This window comes from Ursus arctos, unplaced genomic scaffold (assembly GCF_023065955.2).
Source record: "Ursus arctos isolate Adak ecotype North America unplaced genomic scaffold, UrsArc2.0 scaffold_4, whole genome shotgun sequence".
NCBI classification, from domain to species: domain Eukaryota; kingdom Metazoa; phylum Chordata; class Mammalia; order Carnivora; family Ursidae; genus Ursus; species Ursus arctos.
The window spans coordinates 29,731,843-29,758,132 of NW_026623056.1; the positions used below are offsets into that span (position 1 = coordinate 29,731,843).

General features: G+C 48.1%; 1 protein-coding gene across 3 annotated transcripts in view; it reads left to right on the top strand.

Annotated features, from left to right (window-relative positions):
• Positions 1 to 26,290, top strand: part of MYLK (myosin light chain kinase) — a 200,017-nt gene that overhangs the window by 65,554 nt on the left and 108,173 nt on the right. For all 3 annotated transcript variants that reach the window (XM_026494976.4, XM_026494993.4, XM_044382615.3), the window contains exons 3-9: positions 5,065 to 5,272; positions 18,774 to 18,822; positions 19,751 to 19,916; positions 20,877 to 21,042; positions 23,015 to 23,033; positions 24,216 to 24,751; positions 25,272 to 25,478. In XM_026494976.4, the coding sequence (XP_026350761.2) occupies positions 5,065 to 5,272; positions 18,774 to 18,822; positions 19,751 to 19,916; positions 20,877 to 21,042; positions 23,015 to 23,033; positions 24,216 to 24,751; positions 25,272 to 25,478 (1,351 nt within the window). The remainder of the gene's footprint in view (positions 1 to 5,064; positions 5,273 to 18,773; positions 18,823 to 19,750; positions 19,917 to 20,876; positions 21,043 to 23,014; positions 23,034 to 24,215; positions 24,752 to 25,271; positions 25,479 to 26,290) is intronic.

The window sequence follows — 26,290 nt, forward strand, 5'->3', positions numbered from 1 at the left end:
AAAATCTCTCTCGAATATGACAGGTAGGTGTAATACCACCGCTGAGCAGGCTGCCTACCGTCTCGTCATCCAGCGCGTGCAGGATGAGCCCCCATTCCCTTTAAAGGCCTTTTGAGGACATTTATGGAGCTGGAGCGCAGTTTCACTATTTGAAGTTATTATAGGGGTTATGGTTACTCTATCTTTATTTTTGTGACAAGTTGTTGGTTATGCTCTTGATTTATTTGACCCCAGGCTTTTGTTCAAGAACACAACCTCCAATTAAATGCGGTTACTGTGGCAAAAATACGATTCTCCTTAGAATGACCCTCTGTGGGGCTGTTTCCAAAAACTCATTATGGTGAAAAGTCAGGGCTGCCCGTTCGTGTCCATGAGCATGTCTCCTTGTGGTCACTTGGTTTTCCTGTATGGAGGATTAGAGGGTACGAAGGCTGTGGCCTGGACCCAGAGGAGACTGGAGGGGGAAAGGGGAAGCTAAGTGGGTCACCATGCAGAAGCATGCTACCTCAGGATACTACCCAAGCCCCCTGATGGAAGGGGCCTTAGCTATGAGGAGCTGTTTTCTCTTCAATGAAAGAAGGAATTACAACCTGAAGGGTCTAGGAAGCCAAGCAGTCCCAGGCCCCCAGCCCCGGCTCTCAAGCTGCCCTCCCTTATCACACTGAACATCCTGGGGGCGTCTTGGGCACATGTATGGGACTAATCCAGTCTGACTTAGCCTGTTCTGGTTGCCGTAACAGAAATACCACGGACTGGGGGGCTTAAACAATGGAAATTTATCTCTCATAGTTCTAGGGGCTAGAAGTCCAAGATCAAGGCCCTGCTAGATTCAGTATCTGGTGAAGGCTTGCTTTTGGGTTCATAGATGGCTGTGTTATTGCTGTGTCCTCACATGGTGGAAGGGGTGAGGGAGCTCTTCAGTGTGCATTTTATAAGGGCACTAATCCCATTCATGAAGGCTCCAATTTCATGACCTAATCACCTCCCAAAAACCCTATCCTAATACCTCCTAATACCATCACACTGGGAGTTAAATTTCAATTTATGAATTTTGGAAGGACACAAGCACTGCCCTATTGTTCCTCTGGGGGAGCAACCCAAGACTTGTGTATGCATGGCCATATCTTTTATGAACCTTTTGACTTTCTCTCAAAGTGGGGAACAGATACTCCTTTAACCTAGAAGACATTTAGGGTCTCTTAGGGAAAGACACTTACCAATTCTACAGAATTTGTCTCACCGAAAACATGAATTTACAATGAGAAATAGACAACCACTCAACTTGGAGACCAAAATTGTGGTCCCAGATCTCCACTTAATCTGCCATTTACTGGCTAATTATCGACTTCTTTGGGCCTCTTTCCTCAGCTATCTGGGTTCAATAACGTGATTGGCTTTGCGTGCTGTCACTGCCACTGTTGGAGCCCCATGCAGACCCCCTTCGCCAGGCCAATATACCCATTCCCAGCTGCTGTGTTGGCTAAGGGTTCGCAGATGGGGTTCCCTGAATCCCTACTTCAGGTTCTGCTTCTGGGTACCCCAACCCAAGACACTTCCCTCATAGGGTTGCAGAGTCAAATAAGATTCTATATGTGAAGGTCCTCTAAAAGCTAAAGTATCAGTGGGTTTTTAGTGTGGCCTTGGACCAGACCATAAAAATCCTAGCTGTGGCTTCTTGGCTGAAGGCCTGTGATGAAGGTAGACGAGGCACCCCAGGAAGGCTGGGCTGTTGTCATGCATCCCAAGGATGTGAGCCCAGGCTTCTTTCTTTTCTCCACCCAGGTGTCCAGGATAGTGGGCAGACAGTAAAAGTGGGTTTCGGTGAAGCTGATTGTCTTTAGATTAGGTAGTGGTTGAACAAGTTTTTCTCCTATTGGGAAGATAAGAATTGGAGTTGCAAATCATTTCAGACCTGGGAACTGAGCAAGGTCACAGAAATCCTTGCCTGTGCTTCGGGTGCAAGGTGCTACAAAAGTCCCACTGCAAACTGCAACTTTCTAAGAGGCGCCAGTTTCAGCATATGTAACAATCTAAAATTTATTTTAATAGGGCATTTCAGAGGTAGATTGGCCGGGGGTTGTGTAGAAAGCTGGAGGAAATTGAAAGGAAAGAGAGAGCTGAGTTCCTGAGGTCTAGAACACTTGCAATGTCCCCAGTTAATCATTGATGCCCCCAGGCCTGCGGGCCACCGGAGTCGGCCCTGCTGCAGGGGGCCAGAGTACTTGCTAATGGAATGCTAACCATGCCTTTGGTGCAGTTAATGATTTATCTCCTCCCATTACAGTGCTCTCTACTCCCTTTCTCTGAAGCTCACAGAAGGCTGTGTAATCATCGGGAGGTTAGGCTGGCCAGGCCTAAGGGGGGCGGGGGTGTGGCTGGTGGATATAATGGTGATTCGCAAACTCACTGTAGGACTGGACTTTCAGGGGCTTCCTTTTGTAGGAAAGAGTATCTTTCCTTAGTTGTTTTCTAAAGATATGCTTTAACAAAGTAATTGTTGTCTGATGTTCCTTTATATGAACCTTTGCAAAGATAGCATCACAGGATGACATGAGTTTATATGGGTAGGCAACATTTGTCACCATCACAGATGCATAATGTCTATTTGTAGAGTGCTTCTATTTCCATTGCTAGATTTAAGTACCTTGAGGGCCTCAACAAATTAATGAATGCTTGTGCTGTACGTTCATTATACATACTAATATAAAAGAACCATGGGGCACCTGGGTGGCTCAGTTGGTTGGGCGTCTGACTCAGTTTTGGCTCAGGTCATGATCTCTTGAGCTGTGGGATGGAGCCCACATGGGGCTCCATGCTCAGTGTGGAGTCTGCTTGAGATTTTCTCTCCCTCTGCCCCACCCCCCACCTGTGTACATGCGTGTGCACACGTGCTCTCTCTCAAATAAATAAATCTTAAAGAAAAAAAAGGAAACATGTATTTTCGTTTAAATTTGTTTCTACTCCACAAAGGCCAGGTATGTTATTTGCAGAAATACCAGAAAATAATTGTTCAGTAAAGAAAAAGAGGAGAGACCCAGAGACAACCACCGTTAACACTTGGCTTCATATTATAATAGATGCCAGAGCTTATCTGTCCAAGTGAATGTGGGCCCCTCACCACCGTCCACCTCAGGATATGAGTGCTTTGGTGACAAACAGTGTTGACTGCTTCCAGGGGACGTGACTTCCGAATCTGTGTTCCCTCACCGATACTCAATCTCTGTCATGAATATGGCTTAGATTGTAATAGGAAAGGGATTTTTTGTTTCCAGAAATTATAAATAAGATGGATAATATTGATTTGAAGTTTTGACTTTTTTGTTTTTTGTTCTTTTTTAAACATTGATGCCAGACTACAAGCTAGTAAGGATGGGGAGGCGGGCCTCGTGGGATATAAAGCCGCACTGACGGGCTGACTGTGGCATAACCAAAGAGGGGATTGTTCACTTTGGGGATTTTTCCTGTGATTCCAGGCTTCCTTCCCTAGGAAGACATCTGCATCCTGGCCTCTGAGAAATGGGTTTGAGGACGAGTTGGAGGCGGGCTGCCTGGGAAGGGAAGCGAGCACAGTCCAAAGATGACCCCTGAGGCTGTTAGCACGGTTGTTTCTGCGCTGGCCTGCTTAGGGCGCTCACTGTGTTTGGATACCGCGCTTGGGTGCTCTCTCCCCTGTGCTGATACAGCATGTTCTCTGAGCTTGCTGGGGTGTGAGGAGCTCACTGAAGGCTTTCTTGGTAAATTCAATTTGGGGCCATTCAGCAAGTTTTGGGTTTGTTCCATCTGTATCCCTTGCCTCTTGTCTTGCAGGGGCTACATGGGTAAAAGCTATTGCTACCACCCTTTTATAAGGCAAACGGCTTCTTTCTCGGGAGACTTCTGTGTTGTCTGCTGTGCATTTTCCAGTGCTAAAGTCCCTTAATTCTGGGTCTCAGGCTGTGCATCCATGGGCCAGTCTGAACCCCGCTCGTCTGAAGACGAGTCCATTCTCATGGGCCTGTTGAGTTTCAGGGGTTAGAGAAAACTTCTTTCTCTGAAACTCAAGTTGATTTCTTTTCTTGGAATTTGTCTCCTTAATTTTCCCCTCCTTGGGGAAATATCTTCTCTCCAAACAAGTTACTGTAAGGCTCACATGTGTCAGGTACTTAGAAAAGTGCTTAACACTTAGCACTCAACAGATGTTAGCTGCTAACTAGTATGAGAGACAGAGTGGTCTGAAGCCGCACTGCTCCGCCAGAACATCAGGCAAGGGCACGTGTGTTGTCGCTTTCCTAGTACCCCATTAAAAAGGTAAAAAGAAACAGGTGAAATTAATTTTAACAATATATTTCACTTAACCCAACACGTCAAAAATACTATCCTTTCAACACGTAATCAATATTTTTTAATTAGCAAGATAATTTTGCATTCTTTTTCTCCTACTAAGTCTTCAAAATCCAGTGTGTAATTTATCCTTACAGTGGAGCTCAGTCGGGACTAGCCACGTTTGGGGTGTAGCATTGCCACGTGTGGCTAGTGTGGCCACCACCCCGGGCAGCTCAGGTCTAGAACCTTGCTACTCAGGATAAGCTCTGGAGACCAGAAGCATCAGTATCATCTGAGAGCTTGTCTGAACTGAAGAACCTCAGGCCTCACCCCAGATGTAGCGAAGCAGAAGCTGCATTTTAACAAGCAAGTGATTTATTTGCATGTCCGAATGGGGAGCACTGGTGTTGAATGCCCATGCTCAGTCCTCACCCCGGGATTCTGATTTCATTGGTCCAAGATAGAAGCTGGGCACTAGTATTTTTTAAAGCTTCCTCTGATGATTCTAATACGCAGCCAGGCTTGAGTCACTTGTGTAGTGGGCTCTGGAGCCAGGATACCTGGCTCTGCCCCTTTCTACCTTTGAGACCTCGGGAAATCTGCCAGAAGACTCTCTGTGCTTCAGTTTCTTCATGTCGTGAAAGTTGTATCTGCTTCAAGGAATGTAATGAGTTAATACGTGTAAAACACTCAGAACCACACCTGGCACATAGGAAGCACTCTTGAAGTATAAGCTCTCACCCTTTCTTCTTTTCCTTGAAGGTCCGGGGTTACCCAGAGCCCCACGTGACGTGGCACCGAAATGGGCAACCCATCACCAGTGGGGGCCGCTTCCTGCTGGACTGTGGTATCCGGGGGACTTTCAGCCTTGTCATTCGTGCTGTCTGTGAGGAGGACAAGGGAAAGTATACCTGTGAAGCCACCAATGATGGTGGTGCCCGCCAGGTGACAGTGGAGTTGACGGTGGAAGGTGAGTTTCAGGAAGCGAGAGCCGTGGTGGGAGATGAGCTGTCAGTTTCCCCAAGGCCTGCAGCTCCTGCTTCTGCCCTCTCTTGGGCAGAAGAGAAACCCACAAGAGAAAGCATTCCCACCCCTGAACTCAGGACCTTTTCATCTAATGGGGGAAACGTGGTTCCTGAGAACAAGGGAGGCATCCCAGGAGACACTGTCAAACTCACATCAGTTCACTTTCTTGCTCCAGCCCTCCCATGGCTTCCCCTCATACTGAGACTGAGACCAGACTGCACCACCTAGCTCTCTAGACCCATCCACCACTCCCAGCCAGGCCCCCTGCCCTTCCTTGAGCTAGCGTCAGGGCCTTCCCTGCCATTCCCTGTCAAAGCAAGAGCTCCTTCTGCAGCCCTCGCCTCCGTCAGGTCTCTGCTCACCTGTCCCCTCCTTAGAGGACCCTTTCTGACCACCCCATCCCCAGGACTCTCCATCCTCTCACTCCCTCTGAATATTTTCTTCTAGCACTCATCACTATTTCCCATTTTTTAATTCTCTCCTCCACCCTCACCTTTAACTAGAAACATTAGGAGGCGAGGGACTTGATCTTGTTTATGCTGTTATCTCTAGCATCTAGAAAACTTCCCGGCACAGGATAAATACTGAAATATTTGGAGAATGAACGAACAGTGTTTCTTACCATCATTATAAAGTAATATTCACCTATTCATAAAAGTTTTGTAAAACTCAGAAAAATATATAGGAGATAAATACACCAATGTGTTAACACTATTTTGTCTCCCCCCCACACCCCCATGTACTTAAAAGATTCTGTCAACTTTATTATCTTTAAAACTTCCAGGGAAAACATTTGACCATAAGTAAAACTGTTTCTTTTGCTGCTAGTGTGTCCCCCACATGCTGAAGCCCCTCCACCGGGGAGATCATTTCCAGTTCAGGCCACTGTCTGCTACTTAAAGGCCTGATGTCCAAAAGGACGGGGGGGAGGGTGCTGTCAGGCCCTCAGAGGTATGACAGGGTTCCCCCGACCCTTACAGGCCTTTCTAAGGGCTACTAAACCAGAAGTCCAGACTCGCTTTCTTCCCTCTCAGGAGACAGTCTTCCCAACCTGGTTTTGAGGTACACTGGATGTGAGGATTAAGATAGCCAGGGAAGGTTCCAGAGGGGGTGAGGTGCACCTGGGCCAATGTTTTCCCTGTTTCCCTACATCATGGAAAGACAGGCAGGCTGTTTCACGGAACAGAATGTGCATAGTTGGGATGCTTTCCCCAAATTCTTTAACTGAGTGACTCATTCCTTTTAATGACCTTCAACTGCCTGTGGGCTGGAGCATTCCAGATGGGAAGTGGCCCCTGATCAGAGTCTCTGAATGGCCCTCATCTAGGACAGTTCTGGTACTGTGCTGTCCCCTCTACTTCTCAATATCCAAAGTTTGAGTTGAGCTCACAAATAAAAATTACTTTCTCCTCGTATTAGTCAACTCAAGCTGTTTTAACAAATACTGCACACTACATGGCTTCAGTAAAGGCAACCTATGTACTCATAGTTCTGGAGGCTGAAAGGCTGAAATCAAGGGCCAGCTAGGTCTGGTTTCTGGTGAGAGCTCCCTTCCTGGCTTGCAGATGACCCCTGTGTCCTCATATGGCAGAGAGAGAGCTCCAGTGTCTCTTACCGTTTTTAGAAGCGCAACAGCTCTACCAGACTAGGGCCTTACCGTTAGACCTCATTGAACCTTCATCACCTTCTCCCAGGCCCTGTCTCCAAATACAGTCACACCGAGGGTTAGGGCTTCAACATAGGAATTTGGGTGGGGACACAAAATTCCGTCTATAATACCCCTTTCTGGCTTTCTGTTTATTGCTGGGGAAATGGGGAATTAGGAGTCAGAGGTCCAAGGTTCTGATCCCAACTTTTGCCAATCATATGTATAACTTTAAACCTCTGGACCTCTGTGTCTGCAGAATAAAGGGTCTAAATTCAGTGCTCTCTGTAGACTGGGCTAGCCTTTGTTTTCCGTGATCCATTTTAAAGGAATGGAATAGGCTAGGCATGCAGAAGAGGTATATAAAACCCAACTAATATGAAATCGTTTTTTCAATTCCCATTATTGAGAAAGTGAGAGTGATGACCCACTAAAATTTTTCCTGCTTAGCCGAAACGTGGGCGACGGGGAGGAAAGAAAGCAGGAGAGCTCTAGAGGAATGAGGGGAGACGAAGGCTCTCAGCCCTGCGCCCTCTCCTTTGGTTTTAATCTGGGGAGACTCAGGCCCAGACCACTGAAGACGGTTTCTGTCTTCTAATCCTGGGACATAGAGAACGGCCTCAGGGCTGCAGCATCTTTACATGTGAGTGGCCCTTTGGACATTGTGCTTCTGCATCGGAGGCCAGTTTCAGCTGCTGTGTGGCCTAGGACCACCCCGTAGACCACAGGCCTGGAAGGAAGTGGGAATTCTTACAAAGGGGATCTAGCAGCCTCCTGCCTGCTCACCAACTCTGCGCTCTGCTTCTTACTTGGAAGGAGCAGAGTTCCTCGAATTAAGAGTCTAATTCATAGGTGAAGACTTTTGACCCCCTAGTGGTCAAGCTCAGAAGGCAGTGTTGTTAAACCGTCTGGGATTTTAGCTCCACTGACTTCTCACTATGGGGAACTTCCCCTTTTGGAGCCTTAATTCCTTTTCTGTAAACTGGAGCCCACCACTGCCCCATGGGGTGTGTAAGGATCGGTGTGGCAGTGGCAAGTAGTAGGGACCCGGTAAGTGTGGCCTTGTCATATTTGAACCTGCCATTAACATCCTGAGAACTACTTCCAGAGAGAAGTCTTTGCATGGAGAATAGAGGAATACGCTCCCCTGTCTGATTCCTGTTTGGTAACCGGGGCCAGGAAACACACAACATACTCCATGAGCACAAGTGCTTCAACGATAGGACTGTTCGTGACTTTCTGCACTGGGATGCAGCCCTAGTGTGAACGCCGGAAGGGCTCTCTGTGGCCCAATCCTGACATTCCCCCACCTCCAGGGGGCTGGTCACAGAGACTTGGTACAGAGCAAAGAAGAGATATGGCACCTGCCCGCTGGGAGCTTTCTCTCTGATAGAGGGGCCACGGGCCTGTCCTCCAGCACAGCTGTCCATAGAAATATAATGTGAGCCATGCACATAATCTTACATTTTCTACTAGCCACATTTAAAAAAACAGGTGAAGTCAATTTTCATAAAATATTTTAGTTAACCCAGTATATCCAAGATACTATCATTTTAACATATAATCAACATAAAATTATTAATGAGATATTTTACATTCTTCAGCCTTTGGGGTATATTTTGTGCTCACAGCACATCTCGATTTAGACTAGTCCTATTTCAGGAGCCCAATGACCACACATGGTTAATGCCTGTTATGTTGGACAGCACAGTCTAGAAGCTCCCACTTGAATAGGGATAAACAAGGGTTACACAGAGAAAAAAGAAAATCCATGTATACGAAGAAGGTGGTGAGTAGTCCTGGGCAATCGCAGCCACAGAGTGAGCCTAGAACTTGGGGTGGAGTGAGGGGTGATGCTGAAGTGACAGGTGTGCCCCAGACGTGGTGGTCTGAGTCTGATGAGAGGGCCCTTTGTGTTTCGGGGGCCAGGGAGTCACTTACATCATTTCAAGTAATAGAGGGTTAACTTGAAGACTTGAGCTCGGGAGCCCAGGGTAAGCCAAACTGGCAGGCCCAGAGGAGGTCCAGGCCTCAGGATGGCTCATGCTCACCTTATAGGATTGCTGAGTGCAAACGCAGGGACCGACAGATCCCCCAGGGAATCTTGTTAAAAATGCAGATTCTGATTCCACGGGTCTGGAGTGGGGCCCGAGCGTCTGCAGTTCTAGCCAGTACCAGATGATGCCCACGCTGTTGGTGCCTGTGTCACAGTTTGAGTAGCTAGGAAGGATTCAATTGCCGACGGGATATATTTAGCCTGATGCAGTGATTCTCAAATGGAATCATGTATCAGAATCACCTAAAGGGCTTCTGAACCCACACACTGCTAGGCCTTGCCCCAGAGTTTCTGATTTAGTAGGTTGGGGTGGGCTCAAGAATTTTCATTTCTAGCAGGTTTCTTGGTGATACTGATATTGCTGCACACGGGGCCCAGTGCTTTGAGAACCAGTGGGCTAGTGCTTATACAGACTATTAGGGGACTCCAGAGAGACAGAGTAGATCATACATGTATACGTGGAAAGAAATTCATTACAAGAAATCGACTTACATGACTATGGAGGCTGATAAGTCCCAAGATCTGTAGTCCGGAAGCTGGAGACCCGGGGGAGTCAATGGTGTAGTTCCAATCCAAGTCCGAAGGCCCAAGAGCCAGAGTTGATGATGTTTTTCAGTGCAAAGGTCAGCAGGCTGCAAACCCAGAAGAGCTGATGTTTCAGTCTAAGTCAACAGCAAAGGAAAAACCGATGTCCCAGTTCAGAGGCAGTCAGGCAGGAGGAATTCCTCCATATTTGGGCAAGGGTCTGCCTTTTCAGTCTATTTGGGTCTTCAACTGATTGGATGAGGCCCACCAACATTAGAGATGTGAATCTGTTTTACTCAGTCTACTGGCTTCAATGTTAATCTCATCCGAAAACACCTCATACAGGGGCTCCTGGGTGGCTCAGTTGGTTAAGTATCTGACTCTTGGTTTCGGCTTGGCTCATGATCTCAGGGTTATGGGATCGAACCCCAGGTCAGGCTTCACACTCAGCGTGGAGTCTCCTTGTCCCACTCCCTCCCCCTCGGCCCCCCCCCTTGCATGAGCACGCTCTCTCTCTCAAATAAATAAAACCTTAAAAAAAAAAAAAAACCTCATACAACTATGGACTATGAGAAACAAACTGAGGGCCTCAGAGTGGAGGGGGGTGGGGGAATGGGATAGACTGGTGATGGGTAGTAAGGAGGGCACGTATTGCATGGTGCACTGGGTGTTATATGCAACTAATGAATCATCAAGCTTTACATCGGAAACCGGGGATATACTGTATGGTGACTAACATAATAAAAAATCATTAAAAAAAAAACTCATACAAACATCCAGACTAACGTTTGACCAAATATCTAGGCACCCCACGGCTGAGTTAAATTGACACATAAAATTAACCATCACTAAATACTTTATTAGAATATTCCTGAATTATTTCATGGAATCTGATTGACACCTTTCTTCTTTTGTAGCTATCCATTAGGAATATCAGCTGAGTAACAGACCTGCTGTAAAAGTTAGCAGTGGTATGTGATATGGGCCAGAAAGGCAGAATGGGAACATGTGCCCAGAGGTTGCGAGAGAGCAGCCACAAAGCCGGGAAAAGATGTGCAGAGACCAGGTATAATATAACCAGAGCCAGCTCGCATCCAGTCCTTCCCCGTGTTGCTGGCAAGGTTGGGATTGGTCTTCCTGAGGACAGGTGCCACCATGTTCCAGTCTGCACTGTACAGGGCAGGGTGATGAGTATAAAACACGGCTGCCAGGTGCTTGCCTCTTTTGCAGGCCTGTGGTCACGGCAGGTGTCACTGGGGTGACCGTTCATCTGCTTTATGCCTACTCTGCCAATGTCATTATAAATAAAGCCTGCTTTGACTTTCAGAAGAGTCCCAGTTTGGATAATAACTGCCATGGTTATTCTGGCCATGCTTGACATGTCCAGTGCCCTGAGCAGTAAGAAAGCTATAAAGGGGATGCTGAGAAATAAAGGGTTATTCTAGGGACAGAGGAGTAGCAAGAGCAATAGTTTCAGAGGACGTGGATAAAGTTTATTTCATCTCTGGAAAATAAATTCCAAGCCATTAACCACTCTGGCTTAGAATGAACAATTTTTTAAAGTAAATTTTAAAATAATGAATACGTATTCACTGGGGAATAGATTTGGCCAGGAGCTCCCTCCTCTTAGGGAGTTTTCTTTGAAATCAATAGGAGGGGCAAACACCTAGTCTCCCCCCCACTTTCTGGACCCGGCCTTGGCCGTCATCATTCTTTCTTCTCTCCATCCTTTGTGCAGAATCCTCCTCCATGTCTGTGGACTTCTTTCCCCAGCTTCCTCTCCTGGAGGTGATGGGTTCTGAGGCTGCCCACTTTTGTCTGTGCCACAGAACAAAGATACGTGCCCTCATCCTACAATGTCTCCAGCGAGGGAGGAGCAAATCCCTGTATCCATTCCCCGTTCACGGCTCCGCTCCTCTCTGTGTCAGGCCCTGGGGACAGAGCAGAGCAGTTCATACAGGGTCCCTGCCCCCTGAGATCTACTTCATACTGAGAAAGAGAGACTGTAACTAAGTAACAAGTGTAACTTTTGTAACAGAATTAAGAACTCCCTATGTGTGAGAAAGATGGCTGCCTGGAATGTGACAGCAGGAGGAAGAGGGACCTCAGGTCATGGGATTTAAGGGAGAAGAGTGGCCCTAGGAACTTGGAGTTAACTGAAAGGTGGAGTGTTTACCCCCAGATCCCCTGTCTGTCCTCACTGGAGGGCTTCTTCCTGACACATGAACTCTCCATCACTCTGGCTTGCCCTGTGTGTGATCTGAGTCTGCTGCTGAGACCAGACATGAAGCCCCAGACAAAGACTTATGGGTTTAGAGTGAGAAATAGTGAGAGAGTTAGTGAGGTCAGCCGAGTGAGGGTACGTCTGGAGAGGCAGGCAGGGGTTAGACCCTGGTGCTGGGAAGCCGTTGGAGGGTATCAAGGAAGAAAATGACATGATTTGATTTAGGCAAAATATCTCACTAAAGTGTGTGGTGGCAGGGAGGCCGCCATTGGTCTCCTGTCTTTAAGCATCGATTTCCTGAAATTGACTGAGCAACGGCTGTTTCTATGTCCTCATAGAAGGCGTTTCCCTGATCCAAACCAGAGGGATCGGTGTGTGCTGAATCTTTTAACAGCACATTGGCCAGTGAAACGATAGAAAGCAACTCACCTCTGCCCCCTCACCTCCACTTCACTTGTTTCGCTTTTGTTCCTTTATCCCAGAAAGACACGGATTTTCCCCTGTTCCTTCCTAATGTACACCACTGGCTGGCCCAGTGGATGCCAAGGGCTGTAGGTTTTTGCTTTGCCTTTTAGTTTCCCCTGTTCCAAACAAGGCCTGCCCCCCACCCCAGGTCTGCCTGCCTTTCCTCTTCCGGAAGGTCAGCCTCCTGCCCATCCCTCATGGCCCAGCCACCCCAGTCCTGCAGCCTCCTCTCTCTACACCCCCATGAAACCCCTGTCCCGCAAGCCAAGGCTCCCTGACAGTGTGGGAGAGAAAGGGTCCGGCGGCGAGCCTGGAGAGAGTGACCCCATGTCGTGGGACTTGAGGGTGAAGAGTGCCCCAGTGACTGCTTGCCTGCTTATACTGGTGCCACCAGCGTTCTTGGGGGATTTGGGATTTGTAGGAAATGCTCCTGTGCCACCTTTGTGCCGCTACCCTTTTTCAGGGACAGATTTCTCAGATCCTTTTTATTTTCACATTGGATTAGATTGATGACATTCTGGATTTTGAACCCATGTCTGTTTGTAGTGGCCGAGTCTTAAATTATTGTACACCTCAGGAATGTCTGCTGTGATTCTCCATGTACGAGTGTGTGTGCTCCTATTTCTTTTGTAGTATCTTTTTTTAATCTACATTTTCCACCTTCCTACAGACCTGTAATTATATTACCCAGTGAGACTCTATAAACTCCTTTCAGTTCATAGCACTCCTGATGCCCCTTCCTTTTTGTAGGTGCCTGTGCTCTACTGAAAAAAAAAAAAAAAAATCCAGTCGGGATTTTAGAATGCTCTGAGGTTTTGTCCTTTTCTGTCTCATCAAAGTTAACAGTATAAATGTGTTAGAAATGAACGTTGTTCTTTTTGCCCCACAGTCTCTTGGCTGTGAAATAGTTGTGTGTCAAGGCTGCCTTGGCAAAAGCCTCACCGCTTACTTGCTCTACACAAGAGCCAGCTGCAGGTCCCTTGGTCTCTTTCTGCTCCTGAAGGTGACTCCCAATGTCCCCATACTCCACAGCATCCGCCAGTGCCCCTGGCTGGCCCCGCTTTGATTGTCACTGTGGACACTGCGGCCTTTCACCCCCGGCTCACTGGTCTCAGTCCTTGGCCCCTCCCCCGCCCTTAGCCAGTCACTGGTCTCAGTCCTTGGCCCCTCCCCTGCCCTTAGCCAGTCGCTCCCAGTTCCAGCCTCTTCATTCACCAGGTGGTATTGAATGTGCTGACTCTGTGCTGGGCTCGGAGGGCAGCGAGGGTTGGTGATTGCCCTCAGGCAGACTTTCCTGACCTCAAATTTCATTATTACATTGCAGTTAAGATTCAGTATCCTGATGTATTTATGAGGTGCTGACTGTGTGGGGTGCTGTGTGGGAGACACAGTACTTGGTCGAATCCTTTCTGCAGGAGCCTGGTTGGTCAGACAGGACGTCGGCGCATTGGGAGTTAAGCGAAAGCACGACTCCAGCCAAGGCAGAATGGGCTTCTTGGCCAAATGATTGGCACATCGGCTTGTAAATTCAGAGGAGAACAAAGCCTCTGGAGGCCGAGATGGTCTGTGATGTCTTCTTGGAGGAGAGACTAGGGCTAGTCCTGGAAGAACGAGTCAGATCTAGGCACAGATCAGGATTCGGACGATGGGGGTGGGAGGAAAGGGGAGAAAGTTAGTGACATCACACACACACACACACACACACACACACACACACACGGTCTTCTGTTTTTCATTTTCTGTATCTCAGTGCTCTGTAACTTGGCTTGCTATATTATCTTCCCTTAAGGTTATTTCATACTTTTTTTTTTAAAGATTTTATTTATTTATTTGAGAGAGAGAGAGACAGGGAGTGCACAAGCCGGGGGGAGGGGCAGAGGGAGTGGGAGAAGCAGACTCCCCGCTGAGCAGACACCCCATGCGGGACTGGATCCCAGGACCCTGAGTTCAGGACCTGAGCTAAAGGCAGACGCTTAACCCACTGAGCCACCCAGGCGACCCTTGTACTTTTTTTTTTTTTTTTTAAGATTTTATTTATTTATTTATTTGACACAGAGAGAGAGACAGTGAGAGAGGGAACACAGTGGGAGAGGGAGCAGCAGGCTTCCCACTGAGCAGGGAGCCTGATGTGGGGCTCGATCCCAGGACTCTGGGATCATGACCTAAACCGAAGGCAGACACTTAACGACTGAGCCACCCAGGCACCCCCGTACTTTTTTTTTTTTTTATCACATGTCCACTTTGCCATTGATCCTAACACTACCTTTTTTTAGGCCACCTTAATATTTTTCTTCTTTTTAATCTTTTCTCTTTATTGAGAAATAATTCTTTTTTTCCACTTTTTACTTTTTGGGTCTCCCCGTGTCTACCTGTGTGCTTTCATTTTCCGGGACTACTAGTACAGTGCACTGCTTGATCATTTGCTTTTAAATCCGAACATCCCAGAATCGCCGTGCGCGTCATTGCGTCCTCTGGAGCACCTGAGCGTTCACCTACTGAAATAACCATGTTGAGCACTTACATATTGAAATAAGTGTTAGGGTAGCTTACTTTCCTTTTATTTTTGGTTAGTATTTTAGTTAGGGCTTTACATTTATTTTCTTTTTGAGATGATGTGTGGGTGGTTAGCAGTGAACTCTCTGGATGGCTCAGGGAGCATTACTAAATATCTGTTATAAAAAATGGACACTTTTTTCTGATTAAAACCACTGTTTTAAACAATCCTTAAAATCCACTTTGAAGTTGCCTGCGAGTAGGGTGACTGCTCCCTGGTTTGCCTGGAACAGCCCTGGTTTACTCCTATTGTCCCGGCAGGATTATTAATTATGTCCCTTCCAGTGTCACGAGTCCCTGTTTGGATGATAAGTTATATCATCACGTATTTTGGAAGCATTTCGTCTCCTTACCATCTTGATCACATTATTTGCCTTGTCTGCAGCATTGTCTGTCCCAATCCAGTCTCTGTATCCTTTAACAAAAAGCACCAGTTCCCTCACTGTTGAACTTTTCACTCCTAAAACCTGCCAGCATTCTCTTCTACTTGTCCTTGAAAAATCTAAGAGAACTGTTTAAATACTTTCAGTGCCTTGGCCTTTTTTTCCCCCTCACTAACTCGATCCTGTCTTCACCGATTCTCTTAACTTACTCTTCTATTTTTGGCATTTCCATCTTAATCCCCTTTCCACTTATTTTTCTCCATAGCCTTACTGTTCTGCCAGATTTTCATAGTTTCACAAAATTAATTTTGCCTTATCTGACAACTCGCAACTTCAAATTTTTGCCTATAAATAGACTTGTTAGTTATTTTAGCCCAAATTCTCTTTTCGTTTTGATGTCCACTCTCTGGTGTTAACCCACATTAAAATAAGCACCCCGTTCCATTTCTAGCTGCCGGCTTGCTGTCTTACCTTTGGTTGATACCGTAAATTGCTCTCACTGATACAGAAGTACCTCCAAACAGCATTCTTTTGCTCTTCTTTTAGGCAGTGTCATATTTTTGCTTTATTATTTTTTTAAGGAATAAAAGAATTTTAGTCTTTGGATTAAGATGTTTAGCTCCCAAGAATCTTAAAAATGCTTAGTCTGTTTTTTAGTGTGGTTAAAGTACACATAAATTTACCATTGCAACCATTTTAAAGTATACAATTCAGTGGCATTAAGTACATTCACCATCACCACCATCTAGTTCCAAAACTTTTCGTCATCCCGAACAGAGACCCCATCCCCACTGAGCAGTCACTCCCCATCTGCCTCCCCCAGCCCCTGGCCGCTGCTGATGTACATTGTCTCTATCCATTTGCCTCTTTTCAACATCTCATACAAATGGAATCAGATGTTTATTTGAGTCTGGCTTTCTTCACTTAGCAAATTTTCTCGGGGTTCATCCATGTTGAAACACGTGTCAGTACGTTATTCTTCTGTGTGGCTGAATAGTATTTCATCATACGAATGGACCACATTTTGTTTATCCCTTCGTCAGATGATCAGTCTAATTTTTATCCAGTCTTTGCTCTGAGATGAAATGAGTGATACAGTAGCATGATAAATGCCGTGAAGGATACATAGATATTTTTCAGAGGGAGTCTCAGTGATCGGGTATGTGGCTGATGCTTTGCTGTTAGCAGGTGCAAGAGGCCCTATTCACCTGTTTGGGCGCCAGAATCGCCTGCCTTACTTTCTTTCTCCACCCCACCCCTCCTTTTTTCTTTATTTTTGATAACTAGACCACATCTTGTTTTTTTTCTTTACTGTCATATTTATAGGTTTTAAAAAATACAGCTGAATCAATTCTTCATAGTCCCACCACCCAAAACAATCACTATTAATAACATTTCGATATATTTTCTTCTGGTTGCTTTCCTGTCTTTGAATACTTTATTTTTTCCTAGTTAAGATCACATCGAATAGATAATGTTGTAGCCTGCTCTTTTTTTTTTCATAAGATCCCTTTATTTCACAAGTATTTGAATCCTATAAGGATTTGGGCACTGTTCTGGATACTAAGGATGTACAAATAGGAAGTTCTGGTGGGAATATGGCTTGGGAGTCATCAGCTTGTAGATGATATTTAAAGCTATGGGACCGTCTAAGACCTTCTGGGGGGGGGGGGAATTAGTAGTGCAGAGCAAGGACCCCTGCAGGACTCAGCCCTGGGGTACTCCCACATGCAAAGGTAGAACAGGGAAGATGGTTGAAGAACAGGCACCTGATGAGAGCAGGAGAGTCTTGGGAGGGAATGTGCTTGGGAGTGGAATGGCCCCATAGCAAAAGCCGTTGAGCACCTGAGTGTTGGGGGTGAGGATTGCCCATTGGGTCTGGCAAGATGGTGGTCAGGATGAGCTCAGTGCAGTACAGGGGATCACCACCCAAGGGGAGTGTGCTGAAGAGCAAATGATATCGTATCTTAACCTATTTCTGCCTGCCTCATATATTCTTATTTGATGGCAGAATAAGATGTTTAATTGTACACTTAACCACTTCTTATTTTCCTACTGTGTGACGTTTACACTGTTTCTGATTTTTACTATTACCAATAAGACTGAAACGAACAGCTTCGTAAACTTTCTTTTCTACGTTTAGCATCATTCCCTTTGATTTGGAGGCGCAGACAGAAAGGTGCTGGTCTAAGACCAGAGCCTCTTTAGAGCTTAAGATTCTCACTCGCTCCAGTACTTTGGAAAAGGACTGACTGGCCGGTACTTCCTCCAGCATCTGAGGGCGATTGTCTGAGGGGCCCCAGCGTCTCAGTGGTGACGGCCAGTTGGGTCCTCCCAGAGCAAGTTTCTCCTTTTATCTGCGTATAAGTTTTAACCTTGAACAGACTATTGAGTGGCAAGAACCAAACCCACGTGGAATGAAAACTATACACAACTCGCTAAATAGTGACATTAACTAGAAATACATGTATAATAATTGTCAATCCACTGGAACCGTAACTTACATGTGATGCTGGGGTTTGCTATTAATCCTTTTTTCACTAAGGTTCTTTAATCCTTGAGCCAGATAGGCGGAGGAAAATTCGCAGCCCCCATTCCCATGTTCCTGCTCATTCATACGGATGCAGTGGGTGCTGGAATTTAAGGAAGTTTACCCTTCTCCAGTAAACACCCTGCAGATTTCCCATTGCAGTTGCCCGCTGATATTCAGGGAATGACTTCCATACTTTCTGTGTGTGCCTTGGGTGGGGTTTTATAAACATTCCCAGCTTGTGGCAAAACTAGAACAACTTCTAGGCTGATCTCTATCTCAGAAATGTCCTTCTTTCTCCCCTCCCTATTCCTCAAAAACACCCCACCACCTTATGGTCACTTCCTGTTCCTGGTCACATTAGGAATGGCCCCTCCCGGCTGGCTGGATAAAAGGAGCCAATCTTCCTCCCCCACCCCCACCCCCCAGGTTTGCTATTTAACCTCTTCCTGTCCAGCACGACAGCACCTTACCCAGGACCTGCAGTGTCCAGGGTGCTGCTGGTGCGGATTCTGCCGAGAGGCTGGCTGCACAAAGCTCAGCGCCGGGGATCTGCGCCATGCCAGCAGGACAGATCTTGCTGTTTGCAGGGCCACAAGTGGGAGGATGGAGTGTTGACTGTATCCAGCGCGGTTAGATCTGGTGAGAGACATGCCCGTGCATCTGCCCACCTCGCTTCAGCAGGGTCACCTTCTGGAAGGGTTCTGGATCATCACAGAGAATCCCCAGAGTAGCAGGTCCAGTGGCATGTAATAGCTCAGCAGAATGGTTGAATGTTCTAGAACAGGGGCGCGTGGATGCATTTCTGCACTATTACTGGTTCTGTGATTCCTTTTTCTCATCTGTTTAAGAAACAGAAGGATGATGTGATACCAGCTTCCTTAAATGATGTGTGTCAGGTGTCCACCATAGTGCCTGGCCCAGGACGGGCTCAGTCAGGGCGAGCTGTTTCCGGCATTATCCCACCCCACCCCTGTGGTTGACTCTTCCTGACCTTTGTTGCTCCGAGTTGGTGGCTCACACCCGACTCTTCAAGCCTCTCTCTCTTTGTTTCCTAATTGCAGGGGGCTTTGTGAAGAAGCATGGTCAGCCCGCTGTTTCCAAACCCTTGGGGTAAGCCGTGGGATGCTCAAGCCGGGGTAAGGGCGGGATTGGCTTTTTCTGCTGACCTGACAGAACAGGTCTAGGGCGTAAGTCTTCTTGTGCATCCTGGGTTATAGTAAGACAGCAGGAGCCTACTGGGATGTGATGTGGCTCTGACACAATGCCTCCTGACCTGCTGGCCTGTGTGAAGAGCCCCTTTGACTGGTCCAGCTGCTACATGCTGAGGACGTGTGCTGTGTGCCCATAGTCTGCAGGGATCGCCAACAATCCAGGCAATAGGCAGACTTAAGTAAGCAGACCTAGGAGAGGCAGTCGGTACATGGCACTTCTTATGGAAAGGAGACCTGTATTGGTAAAGGTAAGTAACAGTAGCTGCTGTAACAGGCAAGCCCCCAAATTGCAGTGGTTTAACACGGGGAAGGTTTATTTCTTAACTCAACCAAAGTCAGTTTAGATATTCCTGAACAGGTGGAGAACCTTGCCATCATCATTCAGGGACCCAGTCTCCTTCCATTTTGCAGTTCCATCATATCTTGGCTTTGGAGCCTCTCTTGGATCCTCTGCATCTAGCCAGAGGAGTGGCCAAGAGAGAGTGTGGTGACTCTCACAGGTTTTTATGAGTTTAGCCAAGAGGTGGCATACGTCACTTCTGCTTGCGGTCTGTGGGCCAAAACCCAGGCTTTTGGCCAGAGCTAAGGAGAATTCAGGTATCCTTCCCACAAGGGAGGCTACTATTTGAAGTCTCGCTGCACGTTCAGGAGGTAGAAGAAATGGGTTTTGGTGCCACATACTTTTCCAGAGGGTAGATGAGGAATGCGTCTGAGGCACAGAGTTGGGAAGGCTGCCTTTGCTGGTCTCTGACCCAACTTAAGTGACATGGGTGGGGGCAGAGAGAGAAGATCTGAATTGCTGCTGGACTCTGCTAATTTCTTTCCAGGGACAGACTTGCAGCCCCCGCCGTGGAGACCCGTCCTAGCATCTGGGGAGAGTGCCCACCAAAGTTTGCTACCAAGTTGGGCCGAGTCATAGTCAAAGAAGGACAGATGGGACGGTTTTCCTGCAAGATCACTGGCCGGCCCCAACCACAGGTCACCTGGCTCAAGGTGAGGTTTGATCTGCCCTGAATCTGGCCCAGGCCTGGGGACCCTGGATGTGGAGGGCTAGTCCCTTGGACCAATGGGAGTCTGTCTTTCCAGTCAGTCCCTTCTGTTCCACTGTAGGTGGTTCTCCAGGGTTCTCTGTATGTGTGATAGTCATGCTTGTTCCTGCCCCTATCTGCACACTCTGCCTCTGTAACTCAGCCCACAATGTCCTATAATCCACACACTCCCCAAGCAGCATAAAATTTCTGAGTCAGAACAGACCTGACCATCTCAAGAGAGTGGAATTTGAAGTCATGAGACTAGGTTTCAAGCCACAGCTCCCTCGTTCATAAAACATGTGATGCTGGGCAAGTCATCTTGTCTCTTGGAACACTGGTCTCCTTATCTCTGAGGCAGAGATGATGCCACCTACCTCAAAATACCGTTGGGAGTAGTTCATTTAGGGCCAGGCAGTGTGAAGGCAGAGCAGCAGAGGTGGGGGAGGGGAGCGGCAGCAGCAGGGGGCCTGAGGGCCGGGGTGGGTGTTCAGCAGGGCAGTGAGGAGCTGTAGGGAAAGCTTGGGGTCTAGGCCTGTGGGAGTAGCTTTCTTACGGATGGGAGTCCTGGATCAAAATGAGTGAGGGGACACCTTTTCCCTATTTCCGAATTCTCCTGGGAAAAGAGTAAAGGAGAGGAAAACAAAGCAGAGGTAAAGTGAGGAATGTAGGGTCCCCATTTCAAACTAGCGCTCCCCTGAAACAAGTTCATACACGTGCTCTAAACTGGACCTGATGCCACACCACACCCACGGACCTGGAGTCAGAGCCCTTGGATTGTCCTTTCGCTGCTCTCTGAGGACGTTCACAGAGCCGAGAGCAGAGGGTTCTGCCGCTCAGGCCTGCTGTCCGTCCCAGCCAGGCTTGGATAGTGCCAAAAGGTAAGCAGGTTTCTCTGACCCAGCTACCCTCTTGCCGTCCACAGGGAGAGGTTCCCCTGCAGCCAAGTGCCCGTGTCTCTATGTCCGAGAAGAATGGGGTACAAGTTCTGGAAATCCACGAGGTCAGCCTCGATGATGTGGGAATATACACGTGCCTGGTGGTGAATGGGTCGGGGAAGGCCTCCATGTCGGCCGAGCTTTCTATCCAAGGTATCAAGTGGTGGGAGGGCTCGTATGGAACACCCCCTGCCTGGTGTCTGTACCCCGCTAGGGGAGCTGCGGTTCATTACAGATCTGTGTTACACTGACCCACCCACCTCCCCATGCATTCCCCCAGGAGCTGTGCCCCACACCTGTGTCTCCAGCCTTTTCTTCTTGCTCGCATTCTTTTTTGTATCTCTAATTGCCATCAGAAGAATGGACGTTGCTAATGCCTTGCCATCACCCCAAATTTAACCTGCCTCAGAATAATTTTTTTTAAAGATTTTATTTATTTGAGAGAGAGAGAGAGAGAGCGCATGAGTGGGAAGGGGGAGAGGGGCAATGGGAGAGGGAGAAGCAGACTCCCTGCTGAGCAGGGAGCCCAACTCGTGACTCGATCCCAGGACCCTAGGGTCATGACCTGAGCCAAAGGCAGATGCTTAATCAACTGAGCCACCCAGGTGCCCTTAACCTGCCTAAAACTTAACTCATCATCCACTCTGTCCTTCACATCAGGTGTTCCCTCAGCTTAACTTGACGCAGACAACTCTTTCTACCCTAGGATTCTGCTTTTCCTCCTCACCTGGACTGGTCATTTCAGCATTTCCTTTGACCCTGTCTCCTCCTTGCTGTAGGCATCAGCCGCTGTCAGTTCTTCCCTGGAAATCTCTTTGAATCTGTCTCCTCTTTATCTTCCCCTTGGTTTTGCCAAGTCCAGCCTGTGGAAGCGGGAGTGTGGGTGGGAAAGGGGATTGACATCACTCCACCGAACAGGAACCTTGAGCAAGGTGGGATTTGGAGAATCAGGGAGGGAAACAACATTCATGCTCCTCCCCCTTTCTTACCCTCTTTTCTTCTGTGATTTTTCTCTTCCACATTCCCTTCCTTTCTCAGAAACTACTCCTCCTTGCTCCCTTTACCATTGTTGGCTGGAGTGTTTTTCATAACCCACAGAAAGAAATTTATTCTGTGTTGTGACACAGGACACATATATGTATATAAAGATATTTAACGGAAAAAGTTTCAGGAAGCAGTCCTGAGTTGCACGACACACAGTACATGTGCTGGCATTCTCCATTCCATTCTACAACATCAAAAGTCCTGGTCTTGACCGAAGAATTAGACTTCACAGCTCACCGTAGGATTGGATCCGCTGTTAGGCATTGAGAAGAGTGATTCAGCCACTCGCCTTATTTGCCCTAGCCTTGAATTAAAGAACTGCTCCCTTCTCAAGTACTTAATGACAAAATGATATGTTGCCTGGGATGTGTTTTAAAATACTCCCAGAAGAAGCTCCTCTGAAAACCAAAACAAAAAGGAATAGAAAAGTTGGTGTTATTTCCTTAATCTGAATGATGGCTTTCAGAGTTTGTTATATCCTCTCTACTATTGTATATTTTGAAATTTTCCGTAATAAAATTTTTAAAAACAATGTGGCAGGAAAAAAAAATATATATATATATAGTATGTTTTTTTCTTTGAAGAACTGGATAAAATTATACTTCCCCTGTACATTTTTAAAGGAGGTATTTGTCAAAGCTGATCATTTGGGGAGGTTTGTTTTTGAGGGCCACATGTAAGTTAAACTGTTTGGGTTTGAAATTTTCAGATGTTTATTCCGGTTTGTCCCTCCATTGGTTTCCTTCTGTGGCTAGCGAACAGGACAGGTCCCATGGCACAGGGTAGCGTTGCCGAGGCTTCCAGAGAAGGCCCAGGGCCAGAGGCCTGGACAGTGTCTCAGCGTGGGTTCCGAGGAGCTCATCAGATGAACCCAAGCAGTTCAGGACCAGGGACGCAGAAGGAGGGAGGGAGGGAAGGAGGGAAGAAGGGAGGGAGAGAGGGGGGAGCATAGGCGGGGGGCCCAGTGAAAGCAGGGGAGGTGAACACTCTATAAGAAATGAAAACCAGTGCTGTCTTATCACTGTCTCCTCTTGGTACATAAAATAGTCCACTAACAGTTTCCCCTTCTCCCTTTTTCCAGGTTTGGACAATGCCAATCGGTACGTCTAGGTTTTATAATCACTCTTTCCATCTTGAGATGCCCTGCAAGAAAAGACAGGTTGTATGGAGAAATGCCCCGAATATCCGAGTTGTCGTGTAGGAGGGAGAACTGACCGTTGGGGCCATTGTTAGGTTTCGGTTTGTTCTCCTATGGCAGTATGCCACACAGGCTCTGGAGCAGGCTCGCCAGCGTAGCAAGACTCTCGAAGACACAGTGCCGTCGTCTTTCTCCGCGTCTGGGCAGTCGCAGTTAGTTGTCACTAGGAAGGGCACTGACTAGGGAGCCTGACGCGTGCCAGGCAGGATCCGCTCACCCACGTAGCATGTCTTCCTCAGAAGCTTCCTTTCCCGTGCATGAGGCCTGGAGCTAGACACCGGCTCTGCAGGGTGGGCAGACATCTGGGGGAGGGAAAGGGCTTTAAACAGCTGCGCGAAGCCACAGTTACAAGCTGGGGCGCGTCCGAGGCAGAGGAACGAGCCTCGCTAATTCAGGTTAGAGGGTCAGAGAACCTTCCTGGACACTTGATGTTTGCACTCAGGTCCTTGAAGGGGAATATTAGCCAGGTGAAGAAAAGCGTGGGGAGAGTGTTCCGAGCAGGGCCATAGCATGCGTGAAAGTGGGGAGATGAGAGAGGTGAGCCCCGGGGGACCCAGAACACCGCTGTGGCCGCAGCCTGGCAGGCACGGAGACAGTCTTGAGAGGCCCAAGAGGCAGCGGGAACAGCTCACCTAGGGCGTCCTTGCGGGCCACGTGGAGAAGCTCGGGTTTTACTCTTGGTGCAGTGAAGATGGGCTGTGCTTGCCGTGCAGACGGTGGCTCGGAGAGGGCCAGCGGGGACGAGGGGGAGGCGGTTGCGTGGGTGAACTAGGTGGTGGTCCGGGGTGGGGAGAGCAATGGGAGGGGAGAATAAAGGCAGATTGGATAAATGCAGATAGAACAGGCTCTGGGTTGGGATGAGGGGCAAGGAAGCGTCAGGAATGGCTGCTTGCCCTCTGCCCTGGGAAGCTGAGAAGGCTGCAGAGAGAGACTTTCGCTCACACCCTGTCTTCATTTGTGGGCTTTTGTGATCCCTGGAATCTGTGCTTGTGATGATTAATGCTTATGAGTAACCAGATAACCATTCTATTTCTCTTTCTTCGTCCCTGTTGCCGCCCCATCCCCACCAACCACCACCATACAGGCCATTGGTGAGAGGAACAAAGGCGGCCAATTCAGATACCAGGAAGGAAGTGACCAATGGAACCGCACTGGGGCCGAAACTGGACAGCCTGGAGTCTGCCGCCGAGAGAAGGAACTGCTCGGGCACCCAGAGAGGGGGCTCCCCGACCCGGGCCCCAAGTAGCCAGCCTCAGCCCCTGAGGGAGTCCCAGCCAGAGCCGTCCGGGGACCCACCCAGAAAGGGCCTGAGGAGCCCCGTCCTACAGAAGACTTCCAGCACCATCACCCTACAGGCTGCAAAAGTCCAGCCAGAACCAAGAGCACCAGTGTCGGGCACTCTCTCATGTTCCGGAGAAGAGAAGGAGAGGCCCGCTGTGTCTCCCCCAGCCACCCTCCCCACCAAGCAGTCTGGCCTGGGAAGCCAGGAGGTGGTGAGCAAGGTTGCTACCAGGAAAATCCCCATGGAGAGCCAGAGGGATTCCACCTTTCCCAAATTTGAGAGCAAGCCCCAAAGCCAGGAAGTCATTGAAGATCAGACAGTCAAGTTCAGATGCCAGGGTGAGTAGAGCTAAAGAAAGTCACTGTCCCACCCCACCCCACCAGTGTAGCCCCTGGTGGCCACTCCCTCTGTCAGTACAATGGTATCCACCCAGCCCACCCCGGAAGCCACCTTCTAGGAAAGACTCGGTCTAGTAACGTGCCTTGTTCTGGAGAAACACTCAGCAGTGGTCTGTTGCTCGTCGTTGGATTTGGCATTGACCCCGTATCCTACGGCTTACTACCCTAGACGGGAAAACCCATCATCACCATCACCATCCAAAGATAAGCCACAGGGACTCTTGCTCTTTTCTCCCTTCTGCTGGCTTTGGCTGATCTGGAGACCTGTGTCCCTCCTCCCCATGACCTGCCTCTATCTTGAGGTGTTTACTCGCACACAGTGCAGGGTGAGGGGTCAGAGAGCCTATTTTGCAGGAGGGCACCTCAAACCAGAGCAGGCTTCTCCCTCGGGTCCAGCCCCCCGCCTGCCCCACAGCACAGTGCACTCTCGGGGCCTCATGTCCTTCACTTGGCCCTGTAGTTTCAGGGACCCCAAAGCCTGAAGTGACCTGGCTCCTGGAAGGTGCCCCCGTGAGGAGACGAGAAGGCGTGGTTGAGGTTTATGACGAAGGCGGATGCCACTACCTCTGCCTGCTGAGAGCGCGGGCCAGGGACGGTGGGAGCTACAGCTGCACAGCCTCCAATGTCCGAGGCCAGGTGTCCTGCAGTTGGACCCTCCTGGTGAAACGTGAGTACGCTCCTCCCGCCACCCTGGGTTCTCTGTGGGGGCCATCCATGGGACGCCTGCTACCCTGGAGTATCACCTCCTGCTACCCCCGTGCAGGGTGTACATCCCCACCCACATGCCAAGGCCAAAGTCACTGCTCCGGGGCAAATGCCTCCCGATGAGGAGTTTGCACCAGAGTCACCTCAGGATAAGCGTGCCCACCCCCATGCCCAGCCCTGCCGAGAGCTCCCTTTTCTGGGTTCCTCAGCTGTCCAAGGAGTGCCATGACTCACTTCTGTAACCACAGAGAACCAAACATTCACTAAATATACGCATTTAGAGTCAGATGAGATGATGTGGGATCCCGCATCTTTTATGTTTATTGTAATATCTGTTTATAAAAGTTGTGCCTGTTCATTGTGGGGGATTTAAACACAATATAGCTTTATGACTCAGAAGTAAATGATATTTTAATGTTTTTACAACAAAATCGACATTGTGCTGTTTGTATAATGCTTTCTGTGCTAATTTGCTCATGTTACGTAAGCATCGTTCTATACGATTTCTTTCTATATTATTTAGTATTATTCAAAAACATGAGTTTAATGGCCATGTAATATTTCATAGAGTAGTATATATCTGATTATGCTTGGTCTTACTGTCAAATATTTAGATTGTTTCCATTTTATCACTATTGTAACAAAACTGTGATAAATATCTTTGTACCCATCTATCTCTCTACAAAATTTCCTCCTTAATTTAAATGCTATTTAGGGACCTTTGAGCCAATGAGGAACATATTAAACCACAGGGGTAGAGTCAGCAAATTTCAG